This window comes from Trachypithecus francoisi, unplaced genomic scaffold, assembly GCF_009764315.1.
Source record: "Trachypithecus francoisi isolate TF-2019V2 unplaced genomic scaffold, Tfra_2.0 Contig01451, whole genome shotgun sequence".
Classification (NCBI taxonomy): Eukaryota; Metazoa; Chordata; class Mammalia; order Primates; family Cercopithecidae; genus Trachypithecus; species Trachypithecus francoisi.
Window position 1 is genome coordinate 2,064,138 of NW_022681432.1, and position 12,789 is coordinate 2,076,926.

At 34.6% G+C, this 12,789-nt stretch overlaps 1 protein-coding gene across 1 annotated transcript in view; it reads left to right on the forward strand.

Moving 5' to 3' along the window:
- Nucleotides 1-12,789, forward strand: part of CHM (CHM Rab escort protein) — a 189,460-nt gene that overhangs the window by 76,794 nt on the left and 99,877 nt on the right. The window contains 5 exon segments of the mRNA XM_033233292.1: nucleotides 6,619-6,971; nucleotides 6,974-7,005; nucleotides 11,650-11,716; nucleotides 11,719-11,765; nucleotides 12,636-12,756. Of these exon segments, the coding sequence (XP_033089183.1) occupies nucleotides 6,619-6,971; nucleotides 6,974-7,005; nucleotides 11,650-11,716; nucleotides 11,719-11,765; nucleotides 12,636-12,756 (620 nt within the window).

Here is a 12,789-nt window from a genome sequence, read left to right on the forward strand (position 1 = left end):
TTCATTTGTTCTATGCAGCAGTCATGCGCATGAGCTATAGGTACATCTTACTGGCAAACAGAAGCTCAGGGAATGCTAGAGATGGCAGAGCCAAATTTGAACTTGTGTGTTTCTAACTCAAAAATCTGTACTATTTCCATTGTATCACGTTGTATTTCAGTCATCAGGTAAACATGGGTGTGTACGTCAAGGGAACCAACTGTTCCACCAAGTGAATAAAGTATTTCCTTTGTGAAGACTAGCACCTAAGAAAGTGCATTTACTTTAATTTACTGGAATACTATATAGTATTGTAATGTAGTTATATCTGTAATAAGAAATTAAAGTGCCTAACTCCTAGTATTAGGAAGCTATGGGAAAAATCCGATATTCTTTAGTTGTTGAGACCAGTTTATGTGCCATGGGATTTTTAAAATTGATACATAATAATTGTATATATTCATGGGGTACAATATGTTTTGATACATATAAACTTTGTGGAATGATGAAATGATCAAATCAGGCTAATTAGCATATCCCTCACCTTAAACCTTCATTTTTTTTTTTGTGAGAACATTCAGAATCATCTCTTCTAGCTATTTGAAATATACAGTGCATTATTGTTAGCTATAGTCACCTTACTGTGTGATAGAGTACCAGAATGTATTCCTCCTACCTAACTGTGACGTTGTACCCACTGACCAACCTCTCCTCATCTTCCCCTCCCTCTTGTTCTCACCAGTCTCTGGTAACCACTATCAAGTTTTTTAGATTTCACATATGAGTGAGATCAGGCAGTATTTTTCTTTCTGTTCTCAGCTTATTTCACTTAACATAATGTTCTCCAGGCTCATCCATGTTGTCACAAATGACAGGATTTGATTTTTTTTTTTTTTTTTATAGCTGAGTAGTATTCTATTGTGTATATATGCCACATTTTCATTATAATTCATTTGTTGATGGGCATTTAAGTTGATTCCATATTTTGGCAATTGTGAATAGTGCTCCAATAAACATGGGAGTGCAGATGTCTCTTCAACCTACTGATTTCATTTCCTTTGGCTATATACCCAGTAGTGAGGGTGAAGATTGCTGGATCATATGATAGGTTATTTTTAATTTTTTGAGGAACTTCCATACTGTTTTCCATAATGTGCATTCCTGATTTGCATTCCTCCCAACAGTGTATGAGAGTTCTTCTTTCTTATCATGTAATAGTTTCATAGTTTATCTGGGAAAATAAAAGTAGCTATTGTTTCTAGTTTTAGATCTTTAACAGACTATAAAAAGGTGAAATATATTAATTCACACTTAAGTCACACAAACTCAAGTTATTCTTAGATAAAATCTTGTTGCTTGTTAGTTGCATAAAGTCATCTAGTTTCTTTAGTGGGAAGAGATTTTATCTTTCTAAAATATTAACAATAACTTTATACATTTTCTGCCCTATTTTCTGCATTTTACTGAGCATTGTTTCCCTTTTTCTGGTATAATATTAAAGCAGGATGAAAACTTATTTGTTACATTTAAATGAACCAACTCTATATTCATACCAAAAATAAAGATTTTTTTGTAACAGGAATCTAAAATTCTACTGATTTATTTTGAATTCTTAAATTTTCACTTAAAAATTATACAAGCAACAGGAGCTTCTTGAACAATAATATCAATTAGAAGAAAGGAATAAAAATAAAATGTAAAAATCACTTGTAATTTTTACAATTTAGAGGAAATTACTCATCACTGTCTACAGTTAAGTGTGTTTTAGACCAGAATTGAACGCTGCCCAACTAAATGTGGTTTAAACAAGTACATACGTAAGCGGGTGGGTGGGTAAGTCGAGGATTTGTAATTGTGCTGCTTCAGCCCATCAGAGCACTGGGGTAGCACTCCACACTTCTCTTAGCCTTCCATTTGGAATTACAAGATGTTTGCCAGAATTTCAAAGAGGCTCTTACATAACAAAAAAATTTCTCAACATGAGGAAAAGGGGGAAGAGGTTTCCTAACATGTTTATGCTTTTTATTTTACTGGACAGTCTTCAACAAGGGCCCCAAGCAGACTCTTCATTATCTTATTGGCTAAAACTGGATAATGTACTTACTTCTAAATCAATCACCAGCAAAGGGAGGTGAAATTATCATAATTAGTTTTGATCTGTCATGATCCATCCCTAAGGACTAAGCAGTTTCTCTCTAATATTGGAACAAAATTGGAGCTCTTGAAGCAAGGAGAAAAAGGGTATTTGTTGTTGAGTAGACAACCAACAGTCCTGCTGTACACCGTTTTATGAACTTTTGTTCTTGGGTAAACATGACAAGAGGTTGATAGTTCACCTGTATTCTATAGTATGTGTTAACCTTTTAGGTGGTAATAAACAGGGAAATATATATCTACCAGTGTATCATATTGCAGCAGTTCAAAATTGATTTCATTTTTATATTGCTGTTTTGTAGAACAACAATTTTTGAATAGTCTGATTTTTGTAATTCTTATGAATAGCCATTGAACGTTTATTTTAGGAATAAACAGCTGGGTAGCAGTATAATATATACTGTGAAAATCAGATACAAATGGCCTTAGAACAAAGTATAAACATCAAAGTAAAAGAATACGATGTCAGCAGCAAGTCCTATTGGGTAAGAAAAGGTACAAATGGCTAGAAGATAAATGGTGAACACCTGTGCTGAATAAATTAAACACCTGTTTCTCAGTTTTTCATTTGATTCCTCTAAAAGGCTGTTACAGGGTATTCATAAGACACATTTACTTTGAGGTGTTTCTTTGTTATTACTATTAATTGGTAAGCAGTACTAGATGATATCAGAATTTACACTTCCAAACTCTCAGAGTAATATGTGAATTTTGGCAATTAGTGAAAAATGCACTTACAAAAAGCAGTGATAAGCAGTTTTTATTAAGAGAAATTATCTCAAAAATATTGTTATATTATAAATGACCTTTGGAATTAAAGCTAGCAATGTAAATGACACTAAATTTAATTTGTGAAATCAATTTTGATTGTGAACATTTGTATAAGAACTAATGATGCAGATTGTTTTCCTTTATCAACAGTCTGCAGCTTATGATGGTTTGACTTAATGATTTTTCAACTTTATAATGGTTTTATTGGGGTATTAAATGCATTTTGTCTTACTATATTGGGTTTATCAGGATGTAACCCCATAAGTCGAGGAGCACCTGTGTATGTTAAAATCAACGTAATATCTTAGAACTCCAAGGTTCATTTGAAGGCTTCTAATGCAGCTACATTATTTTGTAGTTGGTAAATGTGTTTTTATAGTTTTCAAACACTTTTAAATTAATAGAATTGAACTATTACTGTATTCTGAGGTTTTCTCTGAAAGGTTGAATATCTCTTTAAGAAAATGTCTTTTACCACAGTATAAAGTTTGAAATTTGGGGGAAGATAGCCCTTTTAGATGAACAGAATTTTGCTTTCTGAGGATGTACGTGGAGTTTTAGGAACTTTTGGGTATCTTTATATTTTCTCATTAGGTATTAACTTCAACCTTGGCAGAACTCCAAAAATGCTGTGGTTGTATTTAATGCAAAGTGAGGACAGTGTCATGTTTGTATTGCTTGTGTTTTCCGTAGTGCTAGGAATCTCACCAAATTATAATGTTCAGAACAGTAAAACAATAGTTTATTGATATAAAAAAAATTTCTGAAGAATTTCTTCTCTTTGCTTATACCTTTAATTAAGTATTTTGACTTATATCTTCCAGGTTGTCCAGTACTGGTTAACGTATTTCATTCACTCTATAAGGCTCCCCATCACAGAATGTAATAGAGAATCCCTGACTAGATCATTTGCTATGCTCAATTTTCACAGTGTCATCATCATAGTCTGTAATAAGAGAAGTTGCCATATTCTGTCTTATCTGTAAAGTGTAATTAATTATCCTGTCATTTCTTAAAATTAAAGGCATGGAACTTTTTCTTTAAGAGTTAGGTGTAGAACTTTTACTGAAAAAAAAAAAAAAATTAGGCATGGAACTTTTGCTGAAAATTATCCCCTTAGATCCCTCATGGAACACACTTTAGTTTTGTTGGTTTTCAAAATAATAAAAGTGAATACAGAGTGTGAACAATTCTGTAGAAAATATACAAATCACCTTTCATGTTATCGCTCTTCATTCTTAATGCTGTTAATGGCAATGCTATCATGTGCTTATATGACCAATGAGATTTCATCATGTGAATGCAGAAAACCTAGGTATACAGGTTTTGAGTTGACTATTGAGCTGTGGGCAGTTTAACAATATCTTATTTTTGGTTAGTATCTTTTTTTTTTTTTTTTTTTTGTAGGACGGAGTTTTGCTCTTGTTGCCCAGGCTGGAGTGCAATGGTATGATCTTGGCTCACTGCAGCCTCTGCCTCCCGGGTTCGAGCAATTCTCTGGCCTCAGCCTCCCAAGTAGCTGAGATTACAGGTGCCCACCACCACACCTGACTAATTTTTGTATTTTAGGAGAGATGGGGTTTCACCATGTTGGTCAGGCTGGTCTTGAACTCTTGACCTCAAGTGATCCACCCACCTCGGCCTACCACAGTGCTGGGATTACAGGTGTGAGTCACCGTGCCCGGCCTGATTAGCATCTTATATTTGATTAACCTTTTAGAGTTTATAAACTACTTTTCATATATGCTAACTTTCTTATCTCACAACAGTTTCATAAAAGGTAGGGCAGGTGGACTGATTCCCATTTTATAGGTGGTGAATCAGACAGATTAAATTACTTGCAAGTGTTTCCTAGGTGATGAGTCTGGGATAGAACGTGGATGTTTTCCTCACTTTAGTTTCCTAGATCTCAAAAGTATTCATGTAACATTAATGCTATCAATTTGTTTTTTTTTGTTAGATTTTATTAGAATTACTATAACAGTAAATGTGGCATTTTATTTCTTGACATTTGAGTGTTATTCTTTCATTGTCCCTCTTTTTTTTGTAGTGTTTATTGTGTTATTTTTAATAAGGCACTTATTTTTTTTTTCACTTAACTCAGATTTTCTAATTTGCAATACAATGTTTTTTTCTTGGCCTTATTTTTTGTGTTTTTTGCAAGAAGTTTGTTTCACATTTGAAACAAAAATAGCCTTTGCATGTATAAACCATTATTCATCAAGCATTTATCAGATACCACATCTGTAGAGCAGTGCAGTAGGTGTTGTGTGGGACACAGAAGGAGCGGTGCTAAGGTATTCCCTCCAGGATTTATAGTCTGATTGGGAAGATAAAGGATATACTGGAAAACCAAAGGATTATTAAAAAGGAATGGATAAATACATGCTAGGTAAACTGCATGTGTGTATTATGGGAGCATGGTATAATAGAATGATGAGTGCAATTGGGCTAAGGAAGACTAATTCAAAGTGAAATTTAAACTTTTTCTTAAAGTAGTTTCTTAAAGTATGTGGTTATGTTTGAGAATGGAAGAATTGTGATATTATGCAGAGTGGAAAGAAAAGGACAGAAGAGACAAATGATATGAACCAAACTGTCATGATTTGACAATTAGAATTGATAAATTTGGAGTTAGAGATGCCATGTTGGAAAGTAGGTGGAGATGAAACTGGAAGATTAGTAAATAAGGAAGGCGGTTTGATTTAGAGACAGGAAGAGGAAGATTTTTTTGTGGGGTAAGTTTTAGATTTGATATAAGGAAGGGCTATTGTTAGTTCTTGATCAGTCAACTAGCAGATTTTTAGTTGCTAAGACCAATCACATACAAGGCATTGTGCCAGATATTGAGCATTGTGGCAACTCAGTGAAAATAGTGGGTTCTGTGGAGGATAAAATATCATACAGAAATTGATAAAGCAGGCAGACTGAATGGGAGCCTGTTCTATAAATCAAGACAATGGTGGACTGAGAATGATAACTCTAATAATAAATTTGGAAATGGAACTTCGACTAGAGTAATAGACATCAGTGCTAAAACAGGCAGCTAATTTTACAGAAAGGTCCTATTAGACACCACATTGTGATAGGCCAGCTTACTCTTTTCAAGGCAGATTTTTTTTTCCCTTTATTGAAGGTCTTCTGTCATATCACCAAGTCAGGAATTCCTCAATAATAACAATCTTGATAACTACCACCGTTGAGCATTTACTATGTCCCAAGCACTGTGTCAGGCTCTTTGCATGCAGTACTTAATTTAATCTTCAGAACAACCTTGTGAGGGGGTGGTATTATCTCTGTGTCATAGATGGGTAATTTAGGTGGTCTCAGAGAGGATAAATAACTAGTCTAAGTTCACAGAGCTTACTAGTCATATGGTCAGGATTTGAACCAAGATCTGTTATTCTGAAGACTATATTCTTCATCACTGTGGTAATTTGCTTCCAAAATACAACTCCCCTGTCTGTCTTAAATTCTCAAAAATGTGCATGTGACGTGAAATCTTTATATTTTTCAAATCTTAATTTTGTTTCCTGTTTTACTGAAACATTAACAGGTGAATGTTTAATGTCTGAGTCACATAAGCAAACGTACACTGAACTTGATAAAAGGGGTAAAGGAATAAAAGTTGCTGTGAAAAGTTAAAGCAATATAAAAATGTAGCAGGGTAGAATTATCAAAAGCCTGGTGTTTATTATTATAATTTCTTATTAGTCAGGATTTGCATGAAGATGTAGAAGAGGCTGGTGCACTGCAGAAAAATCATGCTCTTGTGACATCTGCAAACTCCACAGAAGCTGCAGATTCTGCCTTCCTACCTATGGAGGATGAGTCATTAAGCACTATGAACTGTGAAATGCTCACAGAACAAACTCCAAGCAGTGATCCAGAGAATGTGCTAGAAGTAAATGGTGCTGAAGTGACAGGGGAAAAAGAAAACCATTGTGATGATAAAACTTGTGTGCCATCAACTTCAGGAGAAGACGTGAGTGAAAATGTGCCTATAGCAGAAGATACCACAGAACAACGAAAGAAAGACGGAATTACTTACTCGCAAATTATTAAAGAAGCAGGAGATTTAATATTGATTTAGTATCAAAGGTAAGTACTAATTTTACCCATCTGCATTAAAACAGTATCTGGACCCATAAACCCAGTTTTTGTAATTCTCTGAGATGCAGAATGTTTGTTTTGTAGAGAGAGAGTAGCCAGACATTTGTAATTTATTTAAATATTCCTTAAGTACAAATAAAAACACTTTTAAAGTGCTCACATTAAAATGCTTTAATTATGTTTTTAATCTATACCTGAAGAATACTTTTGTACTTGAGCACATACTACAACCTAATATTCTCTGGACACTATGAATTCTATCAAAAGAAAAATTCTAATGAACCTGTTCAGAAATCCATGTTATTTACAGTCCATTTCCATCAGTTCTTTTAGCCTTTATATATAGTAACTATTTTCACAACTGTATGATGATGGATACTCAGAATAAACCAATGCATTTTTAAAAATCATGTGTTCACATGGACACAGGGAGGGGAACATCACACACCTGTGATGGGGTTGGGGGTTTGGGGTTAGGGAAGGGATAGCATTAGGAGAAATACCTATGTAGATGATGGGTATGTAGGTGACGGGTTGATGGGTGCAGCAAAACACCATGGCGTGTGTATACCTATGTAACAAATCTGCGCGTTCTGAACATGTATCCCAGAACTTAAAGTATAATTTTAAAAAAAGAGTCTCAAAAAATCATATGTTCAGGTTTGAAAGCTTCAGAGGAAAATTAATAGTGATGGAGGCAGGAAGGCTGGGAAGAAAGCTATTGTCTTCAGTTATGTTCCTGAACATAACTAACTTGGACGTAGTTCACTGTAACTTCACAGGAGGTCCCTCCATCTTAGAAGGGTACAGTATTGCATTTGGTTTATAGGAAGCAAGACTATTTTAGTGCAAAAGAATAGAAAATCAGTAAGATAAAGGATTATGGCCTTAAAGGGTTACAGTACAGGACAGGGTAAAAGTAGATAAAAACAGAGACTAAATCCTGTAAGTTGAGAGCTAACAATAAGGAATTGAAAAGAAGTAGGATAGTAAATAACACCAGACTTGCCACAGAACTAGCACAGAACTAGGCTTTTCAATTTAATGTACTTTCTTCAAGTTCCAAGTAATAGGGGACAGAGGGGACCAAAACATTTCACTTGACAAGTTGTTTCTGCAAATCCCATATCCTCATACTCTTGCTCCCTTTGAACTTGATGCCTGAAAATATAAATATCTTTTTACTACCCATTTTCTTTCTGTCATATAGCACTCTGTGTCTGATTTTGCATAGTTGGCTATTGCATTGGTTCTACTTCATACTTCTGTACTATCTCTTCCACCTTCTCCATCTACTTTGGCCCTGTCATGATTTGAAATCTAGCATTTTTTGCACGTTACCTTGGCTGTTCATCTGTGGATGGAAGTTTAATCCTAGCTCAGTAATAACCTTCCTGGTCCCATGAGCAGTACTCTATGAAATAGGTTAAACAAAACATAAAAACTGAACAAGTCAAATAACAAATGGTCTTTGTCTTACAATTCCATTTTGAAGTAGTTACTTGGAATTTGTAATGTTTTACCTAAATAAATGATTATATAAATGTGATTAAGAATCAAGGCTATTTCATGAAAGTCTGTAACTTTTGTGTTAGCTGAAATTTAGTATATATCTCGCAAAGGGAAATAGTTGAAGCTGGGGCTGTTTCAATTGTAGGAATTGGTGTAGAAAATTATTCAGTTGTATAAGGAAATGAATGCTGGTTGGGGGAAGAAAAAGATAATTGAATTAGAAGTTGACACATTTGAAGATACTCTGAAGGAGACTTCTGGGTATTTTCATCAGTTTGAATGGTTAGTAATAACCGGTTCTCTTATGGTAAGTGAAAACCAAACATGTGTAGAGGCAGTGGACTAGCCAGTTGGGACTGCGTCCTGCAGAGTTTCATGGGTTCATACGTTCTATAAAATAACTAATAATCATTTAATGTACTCATTTTCAAAACCAGAAGTATCTTACTCACATATAACCCTAGTAATACAGGTGGTTAATTGTCCGTTTTTAAAATGTAAGTCGTTTAATACATATTCAGTGCATACTAGATGGAAAGCAATATATTCCATGTTATTGGGGTAATTGGTCACTCCTTGGAAATTTCATCTGTTTAATAATTGCAGTTAATAAACATCTAAGTTTAGGGTGATTGCCAAATATCTATCTTAAAGCCCTACCTCTTTTCTTTTTTTTCTTTTTTTAATTTTTTTGAGACCGAGTCTTGCTCTGTTGTTGCCAGGCTGGAGTGCAGTGGCGCAATCTTGGCTCACTGCAACCTCCACCTCCGGGGTTCAAGTGATTCTCCTGCCTCAGCCTCCCGAGTAGCTAGGACTACAGGCACGCACCACTATGCCCGGCTAATTTTTGTATTTTTAGTAGAGACGGGGTTTCACCATGTTACCATGTTGACTAGGATGGTCTTGATCTCTTGACCTCGTGATCCGCCCGCCTCGGCCTTCCAAAGTGCTGGGATTACAGGTGTGAGCCACCGCACTCGTCCAAAGACCTCTTTTCTAAAGTCCAACTCAGTATCTCCAAACTACTTGACATTTCTATATGCGTTCAACCTCAAAGACATAGTGATATAATTAACAAATACTGTGCAAATACTGTGGGGTTTTACAGTTGACAATATACATTCATGTATATAGCCTTTTAAAAAGTAATAGCTCAAGGTAGGTTAAATAAAATATGTATAGTGTCATACTGCTCAGACTAATAGAGAAGATCAGAGATGAAGTTCTTAAAATGAAAGCTCATTTCTAAGTAAGTACATACTCTTACGAATTATGGAACCAACATGCTAAGTTAATTATTAAATCTAATTTCTATTATTGTAATCAAATTGCACTGCTTTTTAGCCCCTCATCACTATGATAGATCACCTAGAGGGTAGTGAAAAAGAGGCTTAGACTGAGCGTGGTGACTCAGACCTGTAATCCCAGCACTTTGGGAGGCCAAAGCAGGCAGATCACCTAAGGTCGGGAGTTCGAGACCAACCTGACCAACATGGTGAAACCCCGTATTCTACTAAAAATGCAAAAAATTAGCTGGGCTTGGTGGTGCATGCCTGTAATCCCAGCTACTCGGGAGGCTGAGGCAGGAGAATCGCTTGAATCTGGGAGACGGAGTTTGCAGTGAGCTGAGATTAAACCACTGCACTCAAGCCTGGGCAACAGAGTGAGACTCTGTCTCAAAAAAAAAAAAAAGAGGCTTAGATTTTAATATGGTACACATTTATTATTTCTGAGCTTCAGAAACAAAAATCTAGTATAATTTTATTTGAAATTTGTTTTTGTTCTTCTGTGATAGCTTAAATTCATTATTTTTCAAGCTGGCATTAAACCTTAAGCTTATTGGATCTTATTAAATAAAAATGCATTTTCATGTTTTATATCTTAATGTTTGTGAAATTATGATGGCTATTCAGGGATCCTTGAATCTCAAATGTGTATCTTTTTAAACAAATGAGGTTTTTGAAGTAACTATTTTTTTATCACTATTGTAGAGTTAAGAATTGGCAATATATTCTTTAAAGCATGAGCTCTTTCAGTTATGTAGTGTGTTAGGAAGAGGGTAATGAAGTAACATGCCATATTTAATCAGGATAATCAGATTAGTTTCAAAAAAGTGATGTCAATTTTATTTTGCAGAATACTGAACTATATAAAATTTTACTTGAATGGTATTGATTTACTGGTAGTCTTTACTGACTTATTAGTTGCTCAGACTAATGGTTTAGATTGATTTTTGAGATTCCTTTTCTTCGTATAGTAAAGCTAATTTTCCCATTTACTTATTATAGATGTAAAATTCATTTTTAATATTTATTGAGTTATAGGCATTATTTAAGAGTATCTTAATATAGGAAATAGTCAAATCTGTTGCATTTAACCATACGGTTAACATGCTAGACAATACTGTTTACATTATTGATTTTATCTGATATTACTTATGAGATGTTAAAAATTAAATCAGTTTCTCCCATACGTGCCAGCAATAACCATCATCTTCACTTTTTGAGAAAGGCATATCTCATATAAACCCAGACTTCTACAATTACAGAGGGACCTTATAATTTGACTCTTTCAGTGTAAATGCATCACAAATATTTTTTTCTTTTTTGGTGGGGTAGGGAGGTTCACTGGATTGATTTCTTCTTATGACTACCTGGCTTTATGTAAGACTATAGATTCTTATCCAAAACCCTTAGGGCCTGGTGTGTTCTGTCATTAAGATTAAAAAAATACATGTTTTAGAAAGTAATGAAGTACATATGCTGATATGTTATATGATTAGCAGAGTCTGAGGAGGCACCAACTAAACACATTATTTCTGCAATGAAATATATGAATATTTATGTTAATTGGGACAAAGCAAGAGTGCCTTATCAGTATGGATCAGGTTTTGCTGCTAAACAAGTTATGAAAAAGCTTATGGATTGCAAAGTTTTTTGGATTTTGAATTTCAACTAATCAATTCTGAACCTGTAATAGATTGTGTTATGTATTATAATATTTATAGATATGACTCTTTCTACAAATAATCAAAAATATGACAAAATTATGTATCTTTATTGTTTTTCCAATTTTTCTACTATTTCACCTTTTATCTTCTAAAATATTTACTTTGTACAGCTGCTGTATTCTCGAGGATTACTAATTGATCTTCTAATCAAATCTAATGTTAGTCGATATGCAGAGTTTAAAATATTACCAGGATTCTTGCATTTCGAGAAGGACGAGTGGAACAGGTACTGTGCTGATCAAGAATTGTAACTGGGCATCAGCTTAAGTTATTATGGTTTATTTTGGAAAGATAAGCAAATAAGATTGTTATTTTCCTCATAAAGCAGTAAATTCCAGTCCTGCGTAGTGATTTACAAATGTAAATGCTTAATTAAAATTTCTAGTGCTAATTTTCTCATGACTTACTCTGCAGCTTGGTGTTGGTACCAAAAAGCACACCAGAGTCACTATACCCAAGACTAGTAGTCACACAAATCCTTTTCTCCCATTAATCAAGATTTTGGAGAGGGAAAAGAAAGAAACCGTGAATTTTGCTGTCCACTTGATCAGATTCCACACAGAGAAGGAGGCCTGGAGCCTGGTTTGGAAAAAATTATTACCCGTTTGACAGCTGATCAGATCCTGGATTCTTCACTACAGCTTCCAGAAGAGCAGAGCTTTGCTATCCTGCTTACAGCACCAAAACTGTAGGGGCCAAGGGAAACACTCCCTCTTAAGCCTCTGAAGTTTCACTGAAAAATCAACTCACAAAAGGCAGATTAATTGGAGAAAAGGCATAATAATGTACTAACATATACACGGGGAGAACCACAGTGTTTGTTTTAGATAGCACTGCTAAATTTTTCTCTGTTAGGATGACATGCCATTGGTCTTTTAATGGCATGAGGAGTAACTTGGCAGAATTAAGTAAGAAAGCTCTCAGTTAGCCCTGATGTTAGCAGAGATGCCATTAATACTGATGGAAGGTGATGTGAAAAAGCCTGACTAGAATGGAAATGATAATCCTGGTATATGTAAAGGGGAAAAAAGTGTAATTTGGAATACTTATATCATTAGGAAGCAGTTTCTTGACTTAAAATCATAATATTTTTCAGGTTCCTTGTTCCAGAGCAGATGTCTTTAATAGCAAACAACTTACTATGGTAGAAAAGCGAATGCTAATGAAATTTCTTACATTTTGTATGGAATATGAGAAATATCCTGATGAATATAAAGGTAAGTTTTTCATTAAGTTATGTTCTCCAATTA